Below are 26,117 nucleotides of genomic sequence, written 5' to 3' on the forward strand. Positions count from 1 at the left end.
CAGGACGCAGAGCTGGAGTTAGCAGAGACTAAAATGCTGAGGTTCTCTCTGGGAGTAACAAGGATGGATAGGATCAGGAACGAGTACATAAGAGGGACAGCGCATGTTTGATGTTTTGGAGATAAAGCCAGAGAGGCCAGACCAAGATGGTTTGGACATGTACAGAGGAGGGATACTGAGTATATTGGTAGAAGGATGCTGAGGTTGAAACTGCCAGGAAGGAGGCCTAGAGGAAGACCAAAGAGGAGATTTATGGATGTAGTGAAAGAGGACATTAAGTTAGTTGGTGTGTAAGAAGAGGAGGCAGAGGACAGGGTGAGATGGAGGCAGATGATTCGCTGTGGCGACCCCTGAAGGAAATAGCCGAAACGAAAATAAGTTTTTGTATTTGACTTCGTTTTGTTTACTTCCTGCATGCTTAAAAGTCCGCTTGAAAATCGCAGTTTCACAGCAGTGCGGTGTGGGACGATTTAATCAAGATTGACAATGAAACAGTGCAATGCAAATCGTTCAGATGTCAAATCACATTAAAGCAAGGCACCCAAAGCCTTCACCCAAGCAAAGCAGAATGGCAAAACTGCAGCAAATGGCCAAAAACAGCCTCACAACACGTTGTGTAGATCTGTCTGTCTATATTCAACGGGTGACACCATCAGATTGATAAATGAGCATATTGATTAACCTATGTGACATTGTTGTCCTCTCCACTCGTAGCAGGAGCTCAAGTTGTTATTTTTATCACACCAGTTCCAACAAAGTACTCCATGACTGCAGATAGTGAATCTTCTTAACTTACGTAATAGTTACAAGCATAACATCCTAAATTCAGAGATTATAAGCCGACGTTTAATTTGCCATATACTAAACCTTGAAGTGACGTTTTTCTTTGCGACAGTACCTCACCCCGCACACGTGTGAAGCATGGTGACATAAAATGCATTGTTTTCCTTGATAATAATGAAAGTCAGACAATACCAATTTTATTGCTAATAAGCAAAATAACATTTTGGAAGTATTTAAAAAATATTTTTTAACTGTACCGAAACCGTGACCCAAAGACAGAGGTTTAAACCGAACCATGAGCTGCAAGTTCTCGCTAGGAAACATACGGGCTGCCGAACTGTGGATGGATCTCGCTATTAACTGTAATTGTATTCTTGCTCTGTAAAGCACTTTGAGCTGCATTTCATGTCATGAAAGGTGCTATACAAATAAAGTTTATTATTATTATTATTATTATTATTAGTACAGTAGGGCTGTCAGTTTTCCTCTATAATCCCATTCGAATTTCAATGCTTTATTATTTTTAGTATTCGAATATTTTATATAAAATATCATTATATACAATAATTTATAGTTGTACAATAATAAACACCCATGTGCACACATACAAATTGTATAATAGCAGGCTAAACAAAATAGTGAAACCAACTATATCAGTTAAGGGTTATGGCTTTAATTTAAATTTTCTAGTTTTTCAATAAGAGGAGAGTAATATTTTCTCTTTATTTTATTTTTTGAATATTTTTTTCATGTGGACACCAGAGTGATGTAGTCAAGTTGGTTGTGAGGAGGCAAAGGCATTGTTGATCATCTCTAACTCGGGTTATTAGACCATTGACCCAAGCTTTACAATGTTCCTAAGGTGGAAGAAACCTGTACCTCTACAGGACGGGTTACTGACTTGATGTGTGGGTCGATTGACCAAAATTAACGGCAAGGTTTCTGATGTTCAATGAGGACTACAAGCCATGTTTACGTCCTATTATTTATATGTGCACTAGCTACTTAGAAAAGCTGGATGTTCGTTTGTACTGCAGTGGTGGTGGGCTTGTTTTTGTGTAAAAATGTAAGCTACAATTTTAATGAGATTCAAAAAGTCAAGACTATCTATTGACAGCGTGGCTTCCCTGTGCAACGTCAGTACTTGAAGGCCAGTCTAGCCCTGTTGGAAGACCATTGGGAATATTTGATGTGTGGAACTCAATATTTTGGCAAAAAAATATATTAGGGGAACATGTTGGGGGACATAAAGACAAATACTGTTCTATACGGATCACCCCTTTAGTAATCTCTCAAGAACAGATTCAGAGCTGCGCTACTGAATCTGTCGGGAGCCCCATTCAGAACGTGTGAGCGTTGGCCTACAAGTGGGCGTGCCTTCAGATCAGGAAGCGGGCCGCGCTTTACCCAATCAAATGTAGTGGGCGGGATTTACATCTGTGCGCTGGCTTCCCACTGAAAGCAAACCCAAACTAATTTAACAATAGCGTCCTCGGAGCCGACAAAACCACAGAAAGTTAGTAACATTTTAACTTGTTATTTCATCATAGAATCAAGTGGGCTTATAACCAAAACGATCCTCTTTGGGAGAAATGGTGGTGGTGTTCCATGGAGAAATATTGTTAGTGGGAATGAAAACATAGGCCCACCACCAGAAGTGAAGGGCTGAGGGCAGACCAAAACGCCGGTTTCCAGTCAGCGTCGGTCTATTTAATCACTCCCCCCAGAGTCAAATGCAAAAGTGAAAAACGCTGGGGGCGCTGTTTTTCCTTTTATTTGACGATGGGTTCCCAGATTGCCCCTTTAGTGACACACCGTGAAAAAGTATAATGGAAAGGTGTTTTCTGTAATGATGTTGTGAATGTTACATTACATGGCAGAACAGCAATTCTAAATTAGGTTTAAATGTACTGATATTAAGCAACCCACAGCTGCACCCACTCAAGAGGTTCACTCAATAGTGGCTTATTGGTACATCATCATCTGAAAGAAAAAATATGCTCTTGAGCTGACGCAAACAAAAAACCTGCCCATTAACAGTAAGGTACAGACCCAAATGAGGGAAAAGCACCTATTGCAATATGCATTATTTGTGACATTACTAACATGGGTGTACAACGCATGACAGGATGGAAACTACTGATTGTGAACGAGAAACTAACAAGATCAAATGAATGCTTCATACTTATTTTATTCTATAGGCTCATTTTAATAAAGCTGTAATGGTTTGGATACAAGCCCGCACTTATCTGGAGAACGGAGACGCATCGCTGCAAAGATGTGCTCATTGTGCTGTGATGGAAGTTGGAACAGTTTTTACCTCGACATGAAACGGGAAATCAATCTGTTTTGTTTAAATCAAATTAAGGTAGGCTAAGACACAGAAATGTGACTCGGAGGTAGTTATACCGTGAGGGACAATCCATACATAGTTTTTACATCGTTTTTACATCGTTTTTTTGCCATTACTACCAAATGAATGGGCCGTTTCAGCTTGACCCGTTATCATTTTGAATACATTAAATTGGCGTGTTATTAAACGTGTAGGCTTTCTAGTACCGAGCGAGTCGGAATAGTGTGTGTGTGTGTGTCTGCGGTGTGAAGTGTGTTTACAGCGAGGCAGCTGATATATCCTTCGCTGTATGACAGTGTCCCATGGCAAACGCAGCTAATCTACAAGCCCACAACGCGTTGCATCAGCGAAGCATTGAGGACTTGTAGATCGGCCCGCGTTCTCGCGGGACATGTCATACAATGAAGTATAAAACTGCTACTTGCAGTCTCTCAGACTGACGGCTCGATGATCTCGCGAGACCAGCTGCTGTTTATAGTTACATGCGCCCTGAGTCTTTCGAGAACTCACACAGCAGATTATTTTTTATTTTATTTTAATTCAAACCTTACTTTTTATAGTCAAACATTCTTTTATTTTTGATATTCGAAGGAATATTTGAATATGGAATTTGAATTTGAACACTTTCTTGGGAAACAAACTAAATGACTGTTAAAGCTGGACTTTTATTTGGGGTTAAACAACAATGCTGGACCAAATGTTTCGTTCTGTGATTCTGTGTATTCAGTTATTACAACTGATGGTCTCTAATGCAAATATCATCTAAATGAATGAACTGACACTTGATGCAGGGCATCTCCCTGTCCTTGAGGAGTGTTTTGACTGTGCAGATGAAGGGAGATCTTATTAGCTTGCCGCTTGAATTGGCTTCCCCTCTGGATTCCTTTCACTCACTGAGTTGCAGCTGCTGGCAAACTGGATATATTCTGCTCATTAAATATTGCTCTGAAGAAATATAAAAACATTTTCTTTTGGATTTTTCAAATAGCTAATTTTGATTTGATTTTATGATGGCTGACAATAACCGCCCCTCGTTTACGGTCATTAATCGTTAACTAAAATGTATTATTTCGAACGGACAAATGCCTGTGACTGACTCAGGGTCCCAAATTAACACACTGCCACGACTGCATTTGTGATTGTGAAACTGCTACAGGAACCCAGTATAGCCAAATGTGAGTATATTTACATGTGTACATGTGAGTCTTGAGTAAATTATAGAGATCACCCAGCACCCACCACTGTCCACCATAAAAGAATAGACTAACATGCTGAAGATGGTTGCTGCCACAACCTACTGTATCCTGCCTTGCTGCATGCGTGGCGTGTCCTTGTGCGTAGTACGTGATTGCCTCAAAGTTAAAATTCGAATCATGATTTTATTTCAAAACGCGGTTTTATTCTGCTAACTGGTAGTATTAACTAGGCAAAAATCCTAATACCATTTAACGGTTAAACAGTTAATTATTAACAACTGATTCACTGCCAATCACGTAGATCTACGCGAACCTATTTAAAGCCAGCCACGTGCCAATCGCGTAGATCTACGTGAACTGAAATAAATAATAATAATAATAATAATATTATGTTTTTCCAATTTGACCCAAAGACCAAGGAGATATGATTTTTCAAAGATCTAGACTCCTATCCACTTCCTTGTTAACTTAAAACTTAAAAATTCTGTATCTCGGCTCCTGAGTACTTTATTTTTTTCAATGAAAAACTCTGGCACTGGCTAAAAAAATATGAAAATACCTCTGGCAGTTAATGGGTTAACATCCCTAATGTATACTTTATGCATTATTATCATTTGAATATCTCTATTTTTGAATGGGGCATTCATTTACCTCTGCAGTGTTTCTCCCCATTGCTGGACACTTTGAATCTTAGAGCTGTGATGGTTGATGGATGACATTTTGGTGCTAAGTGGTTAGCTACTCCCCTGCTAAGATGCAGAGCAGCAAGTGGGCCTGTTGCACCTGTCCCTCCCAGGCCAGACACTCTGCCTTGGGGCAGGATGACAGACAGCCACAGTCTGGACCACTGCTGAGGCTACGAGAGCCACCACTGTCTACCACGGAGTCTATTTATAGCCATAACTCCTAGAAGAAAGTCACCAGGGATCCAACTGAAAATCACACTAGTGACTAGAGAAGATGGGTCAGGAATGGTAGGAAGGGAACCCGGAAGAAATAAGGAAAGTACAAAAGGGAAGTGTAGGTGAAACCTAGTCCTAAAAGGGAGAGCAAATTGCAGGCTACTTAGTGAGATGAGCATTACGACTCTCAATGGGTCTCCCCAGAGAAGGGAGTCTCCCCTCCCTGCATGGCGTGACCCAAACCAAAACATTGCTTTGCATTTTGGTCCCCAGCCAAAGAGCCCGCGGCAAGGTCTTGAAGAGCATGTATGTCCCCATTCAGAAATAATTGCAAGTCCACGGTTAGAATGTCTGTGGTTAAAATGAACGCTGATGCACTGTGAAAGAACAGTCCAGGCAGCCGCTAGAAGTCCCCCCCCCAGGCGGTGGAGTGTAGGAGGAGGCGATTGAGTGAAGAAAGATGGACAGGGGAAGATGAATGGCCTCTTGGCCCCAGCCAGGCTTCTTCCACATGGAGCACCTGCTTGCCTGATGCCAGGGAGGGGCAGCAAGGCAGAGCAGCGAGGCTGTGTTTACTTAGGGAAGTGTGTGGGCCAAGTGGCCTCATTAAAGGCTGAATCTCGCTTGAATCTCAATGAAGACATCCAGCAGCAACAGAAGGCAAGCCAGGGGAAACTACCCTGCACTGTCCGCTCTGCTGCTCTGTCCTCTCCCAATGCAAAGCAGATGCACTCAGTTAGCTGGCAGCACACGGCTAAAAGGAGGACACTTGGAAAGTTACATTATGGGCTAGCCTGAAAATAACATGCGCTTCGTGATGGTTTCAATGGCCCCGATTCACTAAGCAATTTACGACCATATTTTGTACTTACCGTCATTAAGACAAATCCTACACCTACAGTCAGATTCATTAATGTTTTTTGGTCTGTGTTTTGAGCGTGAGGTGCGCACGTTCTCAAGTCAGCCTCGAGGCTGTCTTACCACTTTAGAATGCTTTATTCTTCATGCCAAAATCAATTACAACAGTGGCAAACCTCAAATAAAATATATATGTGCCCAACATTTGTCAACACATATATATAGAAAAATGTCAAACGATGTATTGCTGTAGCCTATGCATAATATAGACATGAAGTAGATTCCACCGCTTTTTATTTATTTTCTAGGCTATCAGTTGCATTTAGAGCTGAATTATTAGGTCCCTCACGGTGCGTTTTAACAGCGGGCGATCAGCGGGCGATCAGGATAGTATTTTCCGGAAGTGCATTATATGTCTATGAGAGCCGGCGACTACTGGCGATAGGGCGAAGTGGGCGGGGGGGCGATGAAAGATGGATTTTCTTTATCTTTTGGACGATGTCGCCCGGGATCGCCCGAGAGTCGCCCGCTGTTAAAACGTACTGTCAGTGTGTTTGCCAGCGGGCCATCTCAGCCAAAGTGTCAGTAATAATGAAAATAGGCTATGACGCCTTAATGAAACTGCGGAGGGACTGACGCACCTCCAGTGTCCGTGCCGCGGTATTAATTTGTGATAGCCTAGGCCTACTGTAGCCTACTGTATATTGATCAAATGAACGCCACACACAACAGCCTAATAAATCTTACCATCTGATGAGGAAACTATAGTGGATGAAACTAAAGCTGTGTCCAGAAGATCCATTCCCCATTCCGACTTAGGACAGTGATATATTAATCAAAAATTAATCGTGATCCGCTTCCAGACAGAACAGTAAGTTGTCAAGCCGATGCGACACTGCATCTGTTATCTTTAGACAAGAGAGTTGAACTTGTATCAGCGTTGCCAGATGTTGTGAGAGAAATAAGCAGCCAGATCTAGGAAAACAAGCCCAAAAGAAGCAACTGGCACTTAGGCCATTATGAGCACTTTAATTAAACCGTTGTGAGCTTGTAGATCTGCTGTTTATTTTTTTAAATCTTGAAATAAAATGTGGAATATTTGGAGGATTTTTTAAACATTCTAACACAAATCTGGTATGGGGCTCCAGCTGGCACAAAACATTCTCAGATGGGGCTTATAGGGATACATTAGCCTACATATTAACTTGGGGGTCCATGACATAAAAATATTTGAGAACCACCGGTTAAAATAATTGAACAATTGTGAAGCACGCCCAAATAATCAACTACACTTTAGAAACGAGCCCAAAAAAACGCACCCCACAGCTACCAATATTTACAAGCAACTTTACAGAAAAATAAGCCCAAATTCGCTTATAATAAGCGGACATGGCAACACTGTTCAGTACGTGACGTTGAAGTTGGATGCTGTTGGATGCAGCCTTCCAGATTAATCATGTCCTACACCTGGTCATACGCACTTTCTGTTGCTGTTGTGTCCTACTGACTCATCTACCAGTGAGGAGCCCCCACCGGGAGGACGTAGAGCCTTCGTCCTACTCCTCCCGCCCAACACTCCGCGCTGACAGGTGCATGCAGTACGTGCAATGACCAATCACTCTCCCCGCCCCCGGCTTCCCTCCCCCGAACACGGGCCAATTGTGTTCGCATAGACGCCCGACATAGCCGGTTGCAGCACGGTGGCTTCGAACCCTCTTTTCTAGCTCTACCTGAGCTCCTGCCAGATTGGTTGAAAGTTAACACCTTGATACCTCTCCTATTCTTTAACCCATTGAGACCTGAAGCCGATTCTACATGTCTCCTAAATCTCAACAGTATTCTGAAAAACGTATGTTTCTATATCAGTGGTGCTCAATCTTTTTCATGTCAAGGACCCCCAAAATTATATGTATTTGGCCGCGGACCCCCATCAAAATATTTTGTTCCAGGGACCCCCAGAAGCAAAGATTTGAGTTAAAAATGTTCGCTTTAAAACAATATATTATGTTCAAAGATTTGCACACATTTTCATGATTTTTTCAAAAATAGCAGATATACAAGCTCGTAGCGCGGCACTCGGTGCCGCGCTATGAGCTTGTAGATCTGCTATTTTTGAATAGCCTAAAGTGTAAAATAATGCTTTTTAGCTCAAATCACAAAATGACACAGTTCCAGGTATTAATGGGTTAAAATCTGTTCACCCTCTCATATGTATGCTTCTCAGATCAGTGTTAGGGTGGATTTTCCAGTGTAAAAAAATGTCTGTCACAACCTGTATCTGTGCAAAAAGTGATTTAACGTTCTATTTAAAGCTAAGTTTACCTTTTTTTTGGCTGCCATAGTCTGTTGGGTAGGATGCTGAGCCAGGGGAAGGTGCCATAGGGGGGTAGGTGGCCTGTTTTCTAACACAGCAGTTTATCGTAATTCCCCATGTTTATCGGTAGGGGCCATGTATTGCACAATGGAGCTTACATTTTATTTGGAGCTTAGATATTACTTGCAGGAGAAGAAATTGGCTTATATATGCTGGCCACAGTAGTAGTACAATCTCAAAAGTTATCAGGCTCTGCCTGGTGGCGGTTCAGCCAGTTAGTACATGGATCACATGCGCCTTGAGTCGCGAGTAACCGAGTTGGACTCCCTTTATGCCACACATGTTCGTCTCCAATAGTTCGGCCCTGTTGGGCATCCACTTCCCTAGGAACAAGGCTGCTATTGGTAAGACGGAAATGGAATTGCTTTTCTCTGCCGCAGCAAGAGAGAAATAGTTTTCCTGTCCGCTTATCTTGATTGTTTACTGTATGGTTGATGCATAAGTAGTGCCTTGTAGTGTAATGGAATACAAGAACCCTCGCCCCGGGTCAAATCCGGTGACCTTGGAACGGTCTCTCCACGAGGTATTCATAAACGTAGCCTCAGTAAAACTATGTCTAAACCTAACCTTATTCCTGGCCTTAGCCTCAGTAAAACTATGCCTAACCCTAAACTTATTCCTAACCTTAACCTCAGTAAAACGAATACAAGAACTGCTGGGGGCGCGTGGTCCGCGGGAAAAATGGGGGCGAGTGTGTTTTGGGGCAAGCGTTCCGGTTACCGTATAAAGACGTACCGTTTCCAACTGGAGTTAGTAATGTGTAGTATATTTTATTTTGTAAGTAACTACTGGGCACACACTGCTCATCTCCAATGGCTTTGACTGTAACTTCCACCCCATTCTCTTCTTCTACTAGGGACACATGATGAACTGGGGAATGAACAGTCTAGGACTCAGTTGTCTGCTTCTTTTTGAAACATCGGAATCAAAAAAGTATTATTTTTAGTGGCACCAGTGTGACTGGGTGAAAATGATCTAGCATTATCAAATTCAAAACTCGTATACAACCAGTTTGCTTGCAGTCTTGAGCCCTCATAAATGGTAAAGAGTTATTCAAATGTACTTAATGTTTTTTTCTCAACGCTTTGCACATTAGCCTAATTAGTGTGCTAATTATCAACAAGAAACTGCCATCTCTGCTTTTCTTTATGGATGCTGTATGGTGCCAGAAAATGTACCCTCCCAGTGTCCATATTCACACACACCTGCCACTTTTGTCTTAATCATTTCACGCTTAAAACACACCACAGTCCCTGGTATGCCGGCATTATGCTCACACTTCACAGTGGCGTGACACAAATATTCTTCCCCAATTGCAGCTTGACTCTCATTACTGTAACTGTTTGTCAGGCATCTTGAGTTCTGTCGTTTATCACTGTCTTGTTAATCACACTGCATCTCTGATGATGCTGTACCAGATTGTGGTGAAGAATTGCCAGTGAGCACATTAAGACGAGAACGCATCTGTGTCATTTTCCGATTTCTTTGGCTATTAAAAAAATAGGTGTGTGTGTGTGTGTGTGTGAGATTTCTTTTATATATTCAAAGATTTGCACACTTTAAAAAAAAATCCCAAAAATAGCAGATCTACAAGCTAATGAGGATATTTCCTGCATTGGGAAGAGTTGGGTGTAATGTTTTGTTGATATTTCAAGAGGGGGTAGTTGAGGGTAGTGTTGCACAATCTGTGTCAAGTATATAAATAGTGTTTCTTTGGAAGTAGTCTTCAAGTAATTTATATAGAATTAAAGCGTTTTACATTAATGCTTCAAAGGTCTTAAAATTGCAGATAAATGTTTCTTATATTGTATTTGTCATGCACCGCACTCCCTCGAGTCCTTTCCGATGCGAACGCCGAGTTTAGACAACTTCAACTTTACAGAATAGATACCACATTTCCACAATACAATATTGTTGAATTAGAAAGTATTTGAAGGATGAATTTCATTAAAAAAAAACCTGGCATGGTGTTACTGTGACATTAATGACATTAACCCTGGCATTCTTAATTTGGGTATGTTGTCATTGGTGAAAATTCTCATTTATAGCCTACGCCGCTATGCTTAATTTATACTCATATGCTGGTGTTGTGCAGTCGATCTACAAGCTCTCAAAGCAATTACTTCACAATGTTGTGATCATGTAGAGAGTATTTTTGTTGCATGACGTGTCAAGCTTTCTGAGTGCCAATATCTTAGTCTGGTTCACTATGTAATTTTGTTGGATTTTTTTGAAGATTTGCAAAACTATACATTTTTGGAAAGGTTATTGTCTAAGGAATCAGAAAATGTTCCCATTTGCCCAGATGTGTATACGGCGGCCATATTGGCATTTACAAAATGGCCACCCTAAAATGTACGTTTTTTAATATCTCGGCCTCTAAATAAGCTGGAACATTGATTTTAACTGCTAAACCTACATTTTCAGGGTCAAGGAATCCAATGGTGCAAGTTATTATTTCATTTTTTTTTATCATCCCATTGACATAATCCACCATATGGGTAAAAAACAGCACAGCCCAGGCAGTCAGTCAGATACTAACTGTTCTTTTTATTTATTTTAACTGTGAACTTTGGATGTTTGTGTAACCATATTAAACATCATGACATGTGTAATCATAGACAGTCTCTATGCATCATCATAATCATCATCATCATCATCATCACTTTCGTGCATCACAGCTTGGGAATCGTCATCGTTCTGGCACTGGCTGCTGCACTGACACATTTCAGTACAGGCTAAGTCCTTAGCTTTGCAGGAACATCTGCCAGAAGAACAGTCAGATTTACACTTGCATTGAACCATCTCAAGGATGGCCTTTGGAGCTGGGAGGACCTCTGTGGTCGTTGGTTTCAGCATGCCATCCAAGTGTTTGAAGTACCCATTTTGCAGGGGATCCAGCTGTGGATCCTAAAGAGCAATGGCTGCTTGTGCCCATGCCCTTGTTTGGACATGGACTCTCAAGATGTGCTGCTTCAGAGCTCCAGGTGTTGGAGGGAGCTTGTCACTTTCTGCCCTGTGTTTGCAGAACAGATGCCATCGCAGTTCAGGGATTGTCTTGATGTTGATACCCTTGTGTTGACAGCTCCAGTGTTGACAGCATTCCTTCTGTCACTTCTTCTTCATCCAAAAGCACTCCAGACCCAACTTTTCCCAGCCCGGATATATGGAACAGGCGTGCGGACGCCGAGGACGGGCCGACGGCAGGCGAGAGAGAGGCCTCCGGTCGGACACGGCCGGGCGGCCTGGCACCCTGGAGGTCCTCGGCGAGCCCAGGACGATCTGGGCTCGGCAGTGGCCCCCTCCTTTGAAATTCTCTCCCGGGACTATCGGCAACCTTTCCCAGCCCGGATATATGGACCAGCATGCGGACGCTGGGGACGAAACGCAGGCAGGCCGCCCCAGATTGCGGGCCTGCCGGCGGCCGCTAGTCGCTGCACTGTGACCCGGGAACCAGGCCGCCCGAAGGCCGTGGAACCCACTACGTTCTGACCGATTGGCACTCGTAGCCCGCCTCTTGCAAGGGCCCCGCCGGCACCTTGTGTGCTTCGGCGGACGCTGCTTGCAGCCTGCGGGCCCAACCAGGCACGGAGGGACCACGTGCGGAGAGGCCCCGGCCTGTCCTCCGCACTCCTCCGCGGCCGACACCGGCCTAACGAGACCGAGACGCCCCGTCTGCCCTAGTTGCCCTGCCACGGACCGTCCGAGGGCCCCCGCGGTCGGCCTCGCCTCGAGCCCCATCACGGGGCTCGGCAAGGAGATCCGTTTGCCACAGGGGCGCGCTCCGGAGACTCGTTTCTCAAACCCTGCGTGTGTCGCGTACTCCGGCGACCGACCAAACAGCTGCGAAACGGGCCATGGGCGCCGATCCCCCGTAACATCCTGTCGACCTGGGTAGAGGGCAAAGGAGGATGTGGCGACCGTCGCAGTGCGCGCCACCGGGAGCTCCCGCCGCCCCTCTCACGGGGGGCCTTGGCGGTCTCCGCGGACCGGCAACCCCACGGTGCGCGCCTCAGCTGGGCGCGCTCTCCGCGGCGGAACAGGAGGCCTACCTGGTTGATCCTGCCAGTAGCATATGCTTGTCTCAAAGATTAAGCCATGCATGTCTAAGTACAAACGGCTTGTACAGTGAAACTGCGAAAGGCTCATTAAATCAGTTATGGTTCCTTTGATCGCTCCTCAGTTACTTGGATAACTGTGGTAATTCTAGACCTAATACATGCAAACGGGCACTGACCTTCGGGGATGCGTGCATTAATCAGATCCTAAACCCTCGCGGCGCGGCGCGGCGCTCTCGGGCGCCGCGTCGTCCGCTTTGGTGACTCTGGATAAACTCGGGCAGATCGCCCGCCCTCCGTGGCGGCGATGTGTCATTCGAGTGTCTGCCCTATCAACTTTCGATGGTACGCTACGTGCTTACCATGGTGACCACGGATAACGGGGAATCAGGGTTCGATTCCGGAGAGGGAGCCTGAGAAACGGCTACCACATCCAAGGAAGGCAGCAGGCGCGCAAATTACCCACTCCCGGCACGGTGAGGTAGTGACGAAAAATAGCAATCCAGGACTCTTTGGAGGCCCTGTAATTGGAATGAGTGGACTTTAAATCCTTTGACGAGGAGCCATTGGAGGGCAAGTCTGGTGCCAGCAGCCGCGATAATTCCAGCTCCAATAGCTTTAATATCTTAAAGTTGCTGCAGTTAAAAAGCTCCTAGTTGGATCTCGGGATCGAGCTGACGGTCCGACGCCAGTCGAGTCACCGTCCGTCCCTGTCCCTGCCTTCCGGCGCCCCCCCCGATGCTCTGAGTGTCCTGCTTGGGGTCCGGAGCGTTTACTTTGAAAAAAATAGTGTTCTAAGCAGGCCCGAGTCGCCTGAATACCGCAGCTAGGAATAATGGAATAGGACCCTGGTTAATTTTTTTACTTCCTTGTTAACTTAAAACTTAAAAATTCTGTATCTAGGCTCCTGAGTACTTTTTTTTTCTCAATGAAACATCTGAAATAACTCTGGCATTCAATGTGTTAACTACTTTCGCGGCCCCGTGTGGTTGGCGACTAACTTCTTAGAGGGACAAGTGGCGTTCAGCCACACGAGAAGGAGCAATAACTGGTCTGTGATGCCCTTAGATGTCCGGGGCCGAAATTATTCCCCATGAACGAGGAATTCCCAGTAAGCGCAAGTCACCAGCTCGCGTTGATTAAGTCCCTGCCCTTTGTACACACCGCCCGTCGCTACTACCGATCGGATGGCTTAGTGAGGTCCTCGGACGGGCCCCGCCGGAGTCGGTCACGGCCCCGGCGGAGCGCTCGGAAGACGCCCGAACATGACTATCTAGAGGAAGTAAAAGTCGTAACAAGGTTTCCGTAGGTGAACCTGCGGAAGGATCATTACCGTTCTGTCCGGCACCCTCGCGCGGGGGTCTGGAATGCCTGAACATGCCACAACATAAAATAATTAACAAATACAGTCTGAGGGCAATGATTACTGGCCTTTTGTACAGTCACTGCAAATAAAATGCTTGCAACGGGAACTACTTGGTGTGTGGATCTACTCTCAAGTATAGTGTAAGCTACACTTTTTGATTCAGCACCCATCCTAGTAGTATTGGGATGTGCATGTCTTTGTAATAATTTCCGCAATTAATATCAGCCACAGTTTGATCATTTTGGACACACTTATGGAAGCTTAGAGTAGCAATAATACAAAAACAAAAATGTCTTTAAAAGTATCAGTGGTAAGTTAACATTTTATTTAATTTGAATGAGCAAGTGAAACATGTTTTTAGGAACAGCTGGAATATGAATTGATAAATGATTTTCTTATTTCAAAGATATTGCAAGAAAACAACCATATCTGGTCATTTTGGACATCTAAGGGTTAATGTTGTAAAGTTTTGTAGCTTTATAATTACCACCATTGGATTCCTCGACACTGAAAATGTAGGTTTAGGAGTTAAAATCAATGTTCCAGCTTATTTAGAGGCCGAGATATTAAAAAACATACATTTTATGGTGGCCATTTTGTAATTGCCAATATGGCCGCCATATACACATCTGGGCAAATGGCAACATTGATTTTCTGATTCCTTAGACAATAACCTTTCCAAAAATGTATAGTTTTGCAAATCTTCAAAAAAATCCAACAACATTTTAAATCAAAGCATAAGGAACCAGACTATCTCCTGATATCAGCAATCTTAACATCAGTGCAATACTGTGTGGTATCTGTATAGTGCTCCCTCTCATGTATTAATACTTAATGTGTCAGAGTTTTGTGTGCAAATATGGTGAATAATATTCAGTGAACTATTTTTTTTGTCAGCATCAGGTATCACTTGTTTCATTAAGTGAGATACATGATGCTGTGTCAAATAGGATAAAAGTACTGATGATTTGTTTCTAAATGTTGCTTATAATCTGTTGATATGATATTCTTTATGTAAGCAATCTCAACCTCGGTTTGCATTAACTGTCATTTCTCTTTTCCTCCTTCCCCTGCCCTCCTACCCCACGTCGCTTCTATGCATCACTCCATCTCCTCATAGATCTCGGTTCTCTGTCCTGGGATGATCTGGAGAATGACCTGCCAGATGAGCTGATTCCCAATGGCGGAGACCTGGGTCTATTGGGTGGCATGCCCTCCAATGGGAGCACTGGTGCCGGTGGACCAGGTGGCAGCACCGTTGTCCCAGATGCGGCCGCCAAGCACAAGCAGCTATCGGAGCTCCTGCGAGCAGGCAGCACCTCCGGCCTCACAGGCGCAGGGCTGAACTCGGCCAGTCCTCAGTCTGGTGGCATGGGGGCTCAGCTGGGCACGCCACTGGGCAAGAGCCCCCTGGGCCAGGGCTCACCCAACAACCACCCGTCCCCCCAGGCCCAGAAAGCGGGTACGCCCACTGGAGTAGCGGGGCAGAGTAATGGCAACAACACAGCAGCTATGGGCCTAAACACTGCAGGCTTCAACCAGGCAATGATGAACAACAGCCAGAACCATGCAGGACTCTTGGCCCAGGGAGGACAGCCGCAGCCTGGGCAAGTGATGAATGGCGGCCTGGGACCTGGGCCTGGGGCTGGGAGAGGCCGAGGAGCTGGGGTGGCAGGCATGCAATACCAGGGACAGACACCAGGTACAGGAGGGGCAGGGAGCGCATTGGCAGAGACACTAACCCAGGGAGGCCAGCAGATGGGAGCTCATGCCACCGTCAACGCAGCCCAGCAGGGTGGCAACATGAACAAGGTGAGTCATATTACCACACTTAAATACACCACTCCTTTTGCTTTGAAGGACTGCATAGTTGTTGCGCATGTGGTTAAAGGATTGGACTGATGGCGTCATTTGCTCTGATTCATAATTGGTACAGAATCATCTTTTGTTTAATTCCAAGCTCTTGGACAATGGAGGTGGGTGGAAATTGTTCATCTCTCCTCATACTGGTAATACGTATGTTTAAACAAAAAAACGGATACATTTGGGATAACACTTGACTCCTTACACACCCTCCAAAAAGGTAAGAATACTGTGCAGACAAAATTCCTCGTCACTCAGTACAGTATTCTTATTTAATCTCGTATGCGTGTTTCTTGTGTCCGACTTTACGTGGCATTAAATTGGCTTGTTAATGAGAACAGAGATGTTCCGAGGCAACCATAAAACCGCCCAGGCATAGTTGGCTTGATATATTCACTACAGCAAGCCCCCAGAGTCAGGGAGAACGATATTAAAGACCTCTCAATGCCTGTCACACTCCAAATTACTTGTGAGAGAGAGACTAAGGGCCCTATCTGGCGCGGCGCCTAAAGGTCGTAACAGACGGGAAGCGGTGGACGCGGGCGTTACCGCTCGGATCAGTGGGGATCACGCCGCGATCACTGTTGTTTTGTCCTCCTGCGCATAGCGGGGGGGAAAAAAGCTGACCACAATCCAGCTCTTGCCGCCCGTGCGAGTGTGCACAAACGAGCACGAGCGCGAGAATTTCACGGCCGCTCGCCTTACCTCAACTTCACCGCACGTCCCAAATAATCGCCCGCCTCTCATTGAAAATGAATTACATAGGCGCGTCGGCCGTTTCCTGTCTGAAATGACCTTTACCCCTTATCCCTAAACTTATTATCCATATTTTACTATTTTGAAAAACATTTAAAAATAGTTCAAATAGCCGATCTACAAGCGCACAACGTGTCGATGTAGATCGGCTAGTTGAACTATTTTAAAATGTTTTTTCAAGATAGGGCCCTGAGTGTGCTTTGATTTAGTCTAGGAAATGCAGTACACTACATTCACCACTTGGAAGGTGCTAAATATTGGTTTGGCCAATATATCGGCCATTATTTGACTTTTTTGATAACATTGGTATTGACGATGGTGCATCATATGTGTCCCGATATTTTTACCTTTAAGTCAAAATTAAATTTCTCCCCAGAGCAAGCGGGGCAGGCATTTGCACAGTAGACCTGGGTTCAAATCCAGGGTAGAACAGAAAAGTTACATAGTGCAGCTTTAAGTGGTTAAATAAAATACATTTTAGTACCCACAGACATACACACACTCTGTATGCGTTTGTAGCTCTGTCTGTCTGTGCCCAAAATCTCTTCTGCCCGGTTCTCCTCATTGGCTGGAGCAACTGATCTACATTTGCACACAGCCATTGACGATTACCATGTGCACGGAACACCAAAGCCCGTTTTTCTCTTTCCCCAAATGTTGCTGTTTATTAGCGTTTTTGTGTTCGCTGGCTCCCAGGTTGCCAAATTATGTGCGTCAAACAAGCGCCGGTGTTGCCACATCCGTGAAACAAGCGGATCATGACGCACGCGTGGTGCTCATACCCCCCGACGGGGTATGGTCTAGTATGACTAATTCTACACTGGTGTAGTTTCCCAGGAAATCAATGGTCATTATATATATTTTTTTGGATCCAGCACACTGAACTTGTCAGTGACCACAACACAAAGAGGAGAGCGGCTAGCTAGTTCGAGGGGGAGATTATGCATGTATGCAATTCATTGTCACACACCTATGAAGAACTTGATCATAAGTTAATCCAACTAATCCATTTATGCATCAATTCGTTGATATTAAAGGTTTAATGACATTCACTTTTACACCACATTCAAAGTCTTTGTCCTGGTCCTTCAAAAGTGTACAAAAAGTTTTAAGTGAAAATTCCATTCCAGTGATCAATGGCAGGTGTTTTTCTCTCACATTTCTAAAGCCTTTTCAACTGCAATGAAAAAAGAAATCTTTGCCTGCGGGTGTCGCTGGTGAGGGATTTTGCCTGTCAATCATCGCCTCTGCTCCGCCCCCCCCAAAGGAAAGGATAGGGGAGGGGAGGGGCGAGGAGGAGAGTGGGCGGGATTATTCGACAGTGACCTCACTGTCGAAGGGCCAAGCTCAGATTACTTTTCAGCCTAATTATTCAGAAAACCCCAGACCACAGAAAATCCACTGAATGTTTTAAGTTCAGGTTTTTTGGGTGTAATTGAGGTCATAAAACCCCAAATAAAACATTGAAAATAAAAAAAGTGAAAATGAATGTCATGATACCTTTAAGAAAAAAGTATTTTCTTTTCTTTTTCTTTTGTTGGTGAAATTTACAGAAGTGCATATGGTGGTGTGTAATATGAAATGTAAGCTTATCATACAAACACAATACTCATTGTTAAACTTTAGGCTAGTTAAATATACCATACCAGTCTGTTGCACGTCACTTCAGCTTTGTGCGCTAGGGGGAGAGAAAGTCCATTATTGAATATATGGGGTATGTCTTATGTGTGTCTGATTACTATTAAGTACTTCAGATATTTAGAGATCATTTTCAATCAAAAATATACACATACAAAACATACTATGTTGTTTGTACATGTCTTTGAATAGCATAAGTGGACCGTGAAGTCCAATGGGATTACAAAAGTTAATTGGACCAAAAGATTTAATAGAAAAATTGCATTCATCGAAAAGCAATTGTTAAAATAATCGCTAATAATAAAATAATCGATAGTTGGAGCTCCAATGTAAAAGTATAAACTCTGGGACCATACTTATCTGAACAGAGAAGTCCATGTGTCTTTGTGTTTTGTGAAGCTGAACCAGACTTGTGCGATTACCTTCTTACCAACAGCTCTGGGAGAGCAAATTGAGGGCAGGAAAAGACAGCCTTTGTCACAGAGTGCATGGCTTTCCTATTGTGTTTTAAGTGCAGGTTGTAAATCTCATCCCGGGTGCGCGTGTGTGTGACACTAGCATCAGCCACTCCCGCCCCTTGTATTGTTCACGATTGTGTGACTGTGGAGTGTGGACGTTACCTTCTTTTCTTTTCTCTGGCATACTGACTGGGTCTTTGCTCTGTCTATCACTTCAGCACTTGGGGAAGCAAGGGCATCGTAAATCACAGAAGAACTGAGTGCAAATGGGGAAAAGATACAAAGAGACTAATCCAGCTGCACACAAACCAGGTCCCCCCCTCCTTCTGGCAGCAGAGTGGGAAGATTAGTTTTGGCACCCTTGTTGCCGCCTGGCGTTGTGTGGATTGATTGAATGAGCAAGGGAGTGAATGGAAGACTGCTCTGTGTGTGTGTCCGTGTGTGTGTGTGTGTGTCCATGGACATCTCAGCTGGGTCTGTTGGCTTGCTTTCAACAGCCTGGGGGGAGGCTTCCTGGCATGGCTTAGTCTGGTGTGGGTTGTCAGCAGCCGAGGGGATGAAGGAGTAGACCTGAGTAAGTCAATGGATGGAACAAGGGCAGGCATGGCACTAATGGGGATTTGTTTCTCATTGGAACCACACATGCTAATGCTAAAAATGTATTCAATCATTTGTTTCTGCAGAGCACTTATGCGTGTCTTTTTTTTGTGGCAGGAAAGAGATGAAGGCAGAGACTGGGGTATACAGAAAAATGAAAGAAAGGAGGGAGAGAAAAAAAGCTATGATTTTAATTCGTCATCGCTCATCGGTGCAGAAAACCTTTTGTCCACAGTCGATAATGGTGCTTTCATTATTTCAGCAGCCAACAAAACCTTATGGTTTGTCCTGCGGTTCCGCTAGATACATAAAACCTCCACTCCTCAGGAGTGAGAAAAATGAACAGAGAGGAGGATAGAGGGCCAGAAAGTAATTCTAGATGTTGGGGTTTTTGAAGCGTGTTCCTGCCAAAAAACGTTGTCATGCTGAGCTGCAGTGTGCCAAATTATCACTGTGACCAGTGCCATGCCAGATTGGACTCGACTGGGCGAAGTAATCCAAGCACGACTCGGATATGCCCTGCACTGGCAGAGGGGGTCTTGTAGTAACAAATTGTTTTTTAGTTGGCACGATCATGCCAACTGTAATTGGCTTGATGGTGTTGTTTGAATTTAGTTAAGCAGTCAGAGGCAGAACAGCACTAAAAGTCCATGAGCAGCTTTCACACCAACTGTCAACTGCAAATAGGTGCATTCATTCTAAGGCTGTCAGTTTTCCTCTATAATCCCATTCTCACGAGGCGTTGTGAGCTTGTAGATCTGCTATCTTTGGCTAAAGTTCACCTCAGAAAAGGGATGGGGTTAAGGTAAAAAAGAAATCATATCACACAAAGATTTGGTGGACCCCCTGTAGTAACTCTGAGGACCCCCTAGGGGGGCTTTAATTTAGATTCATTCTCAGGTTTTTTGATAAGAGGAGAGTTATGCCTCAACTTCTTACCGTGCGTCTGAGGAAAAGACGCACCTCATTGAGTAAAAAATTCCATTGACCAGATCTGTAGTGGAGTATCACTTTTTTTTTTCATCTGGTGGAATATTTTCTTTTCTGGCCAAAAAGTGTATTTTAGATGTGAGGTGGAGGGTTCAGAGTGTTCCCACTAAGGAAAGTAGGCTTTCAACATATTAAAACCATCTTTGTTTTGGTGAGTAGCTAAAGTGTATTTTATTTTATTACAGTCGAGAGGCTGTACGGGCTCTCCATACACCGTCCCAAGCGCTGATAGGCACATGTCCACGTTGTAGCGACGTTTCTTGTTTTCATGTTAAATGCTGTGTATCGTTCGCGGCTCACTTGTCTGTGAGACTTTGACCAATTATAGTGCTTTGAAATCACTGTTTTATGTCTTTACGTTCCTGCCTAGTGCCTGTTTTTGCTTCGGTGTACACATGCAGGGAACACAGCTGACCTACAAGCCCACACCGTGTTGCATCACCGACGCGTTGTGAGCTTGCAGATTGGCTGAGGCAGGGCTACATCTCAACTGCATGGTGAAGGGATGGCTGTGCGACAGAGACAGAGAAGAGCTCCTCTAGACCTCTGCATTACAGACGGACAATATTGCATACAAACTTAAAAAAAATACATATATATATTTGTTAAAAGAAACTACATTCGAATGGCAATTTTAGCCTTCGAATGTAATTACATTTTTTCACCTTCAAATTATATTCGAATCATGAAATTAGTTGACAGCCCTAATTCATTAATTGACTTGACATGTTTTACAGCTATAGCAACATAGATTTACCTAATCTAAACCCTAACCCTTTAGACACTCAGTCGTTAACACAACAGGCCTGCTTTGGACTTTTGATATTAGTGTTTTAGATTCTCCTAACCATCTCCTTCCTGCATTCGTCCAATGTTCTGTCTGTCAAGATGGGTCTGGGTGGTAATGGAGGTCCATTCAGAGCTCAGGCTTATGGCCAAGGGGTCCCAGGACCAGGTCAGCAGCTCAATGCTCAGCAGTTGCAGAATAAGGCTGCCCTTGCCAACAGCCTGCCTCCCTACCCCAGTGAGCTCAAAGGGGCTACCGTCACCAGTGTGCCAAACATGGTGAGTCCCTGTCTGCAAAAAGATTTTATTCTAAAAACTTAGGGTATATATTTGACTACACTAAACCACCTTTCATAGGGTGTCATTGTACAGCGGGGGGTAAACTGACAGTGTAAACGGCTACTACTACCGCTTCTATGTATTATTATAGGATGCTAATTAAAGTAATGCAACCTTGGAATAAGTCAATAATATAATAATAATACCAAACATGGAAACATTTAATATGAAAAATGAAGGCAACATAAATTCTCATTATGAGGTGAAAAGTCTTATGCAGTGCACATCAAACAATAATAAAAACTGCATTTAATTACAGATGATACCACTTGATTCCGTTTCATATTCAAATACAATTTTGGCCACTTGGTTGTAAATTTGAAAATCAAGAAATAAAGAAGACCTTTTCAAGATCAAGTGTCATTTCAATTGGATGAGCAATTCTTGTGATATGAATGACAGATGGCTAGAACGTCATACATTTCTGGATGGAATGATGGATTGGATGGATGGATGGACAAGTTTTTGACTGATAACTCCACAGTCCTACATCTAGATGTCGGAATGTGGGCGTTTCATCAAAATGTGTGCGTTTCGTGTGACTTTTTGTTGGCTCCGATGCTCTGAAGGACAGCCAATGAGATGACAGAAAAAAATTCATGCATTAACTCATTCAGTGCCAATGACGTCGCCGACGTCACGTTTTTCATAAGCCCAGAGTGCCAATGACGTCTCCGACGTCATGAAAAAAAAGATTTTTTTTTTTAAAGGTTCAGAACCCAAGATATGATGATTTGAAGATTTTCTGCTCCATTCACTTCTTGTTTAACTTCTTACTGAAAAAGGCTATTTTTTTTACAATGTATTTTTGGCCTTGGCACAGGGGTGATATAGCCAGAAATATTTTTGGCACTGAATGAGTTAAATTACAACTCGGTATCCCAGTCACAATGACATTACTTATGTCATTTGTTCTTGTTACAAGGGAAGATCAGTTTTGGAAAGGTCTTGTGAAATGATTTGTGGTTTGTTAGAAAGTATTCCCTTTCTTTGCCGCTGTACAGGTGTTGCAGATGAGACGAATGCACTTTCCATTCCGACTGTGTGCCAGCATATAATTAAAGAGACGGCTATACACCATAACAATGGGATTTAGGTTCAAATGGTCAAAGTTAGCTTTGCCCTCGAAAGTGCTGCTTGCAGCGTTGTCAAGAACTGCAGTATGGCTGTTTGTACTGCTCTCTAAAACTGCTCATCTGATCAACTTCTGATGAGCACTTCTCACGATATGTGAAAGACAGATAGACAGAAAGATTTCTGGAATTTATGGATGGATGAAACAATGGACGATCAGTTTTGGAAGTCTTGTGAAATTATTTTGTTTGTCAGAAAGTGTTCCTTTATTTCGCCGCTGTATAGGTGTGTCAGATGGGACAAATGCATTTTCCATTCGACATGATGACAAAATTATTCTCTCACCATTCTGCTCCATTCAGCTTGATGAAAAAAATATTCTCCACTAATATTAATCGTTGGGGTTCAAATTCAAACCATCAAACCTGAGTGTGATTGGACGGCAGAAGATATGAAGGGATATTTTTGTCTGGGTTTTCAAATTGTTTTGTGATCCTATATTAAAATTGGTGGTGGACCACTGACTGTCTGATCCCTGATGTCATCAGTATATGGGCATATACTGATGACATCAGGGATCTCCATGTATGGGCCTAGAAGGGACATGGACTGACAGATACAGAGATCTCCTGATATGGGCATATCAGTCGAATCGGCGGTGCGACGTAGAACTCTAGATGTGAGGCTGAACCTCTAGTGGGATCGACGGTCGATTTTAAAGACATGGTTGCCCACCCCCGTTGTACATTGTGCATGCTGCCAAATCTTCAATCTTGTCTTTTCATAATGTTGGTCATATTATTTTTTAATGTATTTAATTGTTTTAATTATCCCCCCAAAATCTCCTCACGTATTAGAAGGACAATATCAGTCACCAGAACCAAGGACGGGTGTTTTTGATGTACTGTATCTAACATGGTTAAAATGGAGTTTGAAGTTACAATGGGTTTGTACAGGAAGGGGGGCGTGTCTGATAAAATGTATATCAAATATCTAAATACTGAATCAAGCAACTTGAAAACTGTCTGGGGGGGCTCACAAAAGCCTGAGTAGACGATAAAATGAACGTTTTTTTTAAAGTGAAATATCCCTTTAATTTTTGCCAGTGGCTTGTAACAACAAAGTTTATGGTATTCAGTCCTCTTCGGATTCAGGGATTCCCAACGTGACGGAATCCCTGGGGTGCTTGAGCTACCTCTAGTCTGCCAGAAAGATTTAATGGTGGTTTAATGGATGTAATAATTACACCATTACATTGCAAGTTTTTTAAATGGGACTTTTTCATTAATTAAAAGCATGCAATTAAAACATTTCCTTTGTAACGTTTTGCACTTAAGCTGCAATTTCGATCATTTTAATTAATGTAATTTTCTTTAATTTGGCTCAGTTATTACAGCACCCCCCCCCCCCGCCATCATCATCTCTCATGATTCCTCTCTGCCAGTGAGCCTGTGCGTGTGTCCTTGCTGCCCTCACCCTTCCTCTTTGCTATTTAAAAGTGACGTTTGTAAAGCACAATATAAAGCACATTGAATTGCTTTGTTGATGAAATGTGCTATACAAGAAGTGTGTTGTGAGTGATTATTATTTGTGCATGTTTGATGCCTTCAATGTGGCTATTTAAATATATAATATATAAATATAGCCCAGTTGGGATGTACAGGGTTCCCACGGTCATGAAATTCCTGGAAATATTTTTTAACAAAACATTTTTTTTCCAGGCCTGGAAAAGGTTTGGAATTAATCAAATGTTTTGGAAAATGTTTGTGTATAATTTGCAGTTTTTGGTTATTGACTTTATAACCGGTTATAACCGTTTTTGGCACACCTCGTTTGGGATTATGAAAAACGGCCCGGACCGTTTTTGGCACTCAATGTGTTAAGAACTCGTCAAACATTGGCCAAATTGTAAAATAATATAAGAAAGAGGTCAAAAAATGGAAACATTTTGATCTACAAGCTCTCAACGCCTCGCAAAGCAAGGCGCTGTGAGCTTGTAGATCTGCTGTTTTCACAATATTTATCTGTGGAAGTGAGTCAAACTAAATGTAATGCCTACAATTCCAAGTGCTTGTCAGAGTGGGGGTCCCCTGTTCAAGTATGATTATTTTGTGGGGTCGCGGCCTGAAAAGGTTGAGAACCACTGGTTGTGTGTGCTAGAGAAACAAGCATTTTTGATGATCACCTCAGTCCAATACTTTAATTTTATATTGCGTTTAACCATTAGTTGTCATAGGTGTTTCTTTGACTGGCAGTGGCAGCCGTTATGCAATTAGACTGGGATCAATTCACTTTGCAGGTCGTTGATCCAGTGTGGCTCTAGTGCGGATACGGAAACGGTGCGTGACTGTGCATGTACAGTCTGTGTGTGTAACCTACCGGATATAGTAGGTGGGATCTAGATCAGACTGTTTTTGTTTCTGAGGTTATTTGTGATAATTCAAGTTGGAGCAATTACTCCTATGATTTTGGAACGAATCAACACAGCTAGTTGACATGTTCAGTAGGTGAGTAGCTAGCCTAGCCTTACTACCAAAGAACGTATCCACTATTCTGAGGTGATTCATGTTTGCCTCCAATCCAATATTTGTTTTGGCTCCAGCTAACGCTGTGACATATTCATGATGTAGGCAGATAAAGTGTATTTTAGTCCAATGTGGCCTGGCACTTATGCCCAGTATTACATTTATGCTTCACTACTATGGATGTCTGAGTTGTGATTATCATCAGTAATCTATTGATCCAGTGTATTAAGGGTGGGCTTTCCTTCACTGTGCAGCAGCTCCAGCAGCAACCCCAGCAGCAGGCCGCCATGTTGTCCCTGGCCGCCGGCGGTGCGGCGGTCCCGGCAACCGGCCCCACGGCCGACCCAGAGAAGCGCAAGCTCATCCAGCAGCAGCTGGTTCTGCTGCTCCACGCACACAAGTGTCAGCGGCGGGAGCAGGCCAACGGGGAGGTGAGGGCCTGCGCCCTGCCCCACTGCCGTACCATGAAGAACGTCCTCAACCACATGACCCACTGCCAGGCTGGGAAGTCCTGCCAGGGTGAGTCCAAGATGCAGCATTCATCATTTAGAAATGAACAGTAGAGTTCAGTAACACTTGTTATTGATTTAGACTGTGTTAATGCATGGCTGTGTTGTGTTGACCCCCTAACCATTTCACTGCAGCCATTTTGAAAAGGGAAACAGCCTAACGTAATCATTAATTAATTAATTGTAGGTGTGTTTCATTTTTTTTTTTTTCATTTGTTTGGCATGAAATTAAAGGTACACTTTGATGATTTTGAACATAAATGCCACAGTTGACGAGATCATACATTCAGTCATTGACTGCACATTTCCACATTTTGCGGGGAAATCCACTGAATACCTACTGGAGCCCTGCTAATTGATTTTTTTCCAGGTTTTTATCCATTTCAACAATCCAGGTATAAAGGATTTTTTTGTCTAGATTAGAAGATGTTTTAGTGAGAAACTGTATTGCTAAGTTGGTGGTACAGTATTCATTGTCAAAAGCAGCTGTAGTAAAAACATGTTGTTTCTTTCTTCTGTTTTTTTCAGTGTGTGCATACAGTAGGCTTTTCATTGTCTGGGTTCTGTTGGCAGCAAACCTAAGGCAGAAAGACATGACAACTGTATACAGTACATCAATATTTGTTTACTTATCGCGAGTCATATCATCATCGCAATATTCAACATTGTCATCGCACATTGTATGTTTTCTT

General features: G+C 43.4%; 1 protein-coding gene across 6 annotated transcripts in view; it reads left to right on the forward strand.

Annotated features, from left to right (window-relative positions):
* crebbpa (CREB binding lysine acetyltransferase a) overlaps positions 1–26,117 on the forward strand; it is a 71,697-nt gene that overhangs the window by 6,691 nt on the left and 38,889 nt on the right. For 3 of the 6 annotated variants that reach the window (XM_080416725.1, XM_080416730.1, XM_080416727.1), the window contains exons 2-4: positions 15,011–15,702; positions 21,081–21,257; positions 25,171–25,435. In XM_080416725.1, the coding sequence (XP_080272851.1) occupies positions 15,011–15,702; positions 21,081–21,257; positions 25,171–25,435 (1,134 nt within the window). The remainder of the gene's footprint in view (positions 1–15,010; positions 15,703–21,080; positions 21,258–25,170; positions 25,436–26,117) is intronic. The other 3 variants (XM_080416726.1, XM_080416728.1, XM_080416729.1) reach the window with 3 other exon arrangements.

This window comes from Gymnoscopelus braueri (assembly GCF_963280865.1).
Source record: "Gymnoscopelus braueri genome assembly, chromosome: 2".
NCBI lineage: Eukaryota > Metazoa > Chordata > Actinopteri > Myctophiformes > Myctophidae > Gymnoscopelus > Gymnoscopelus braueri.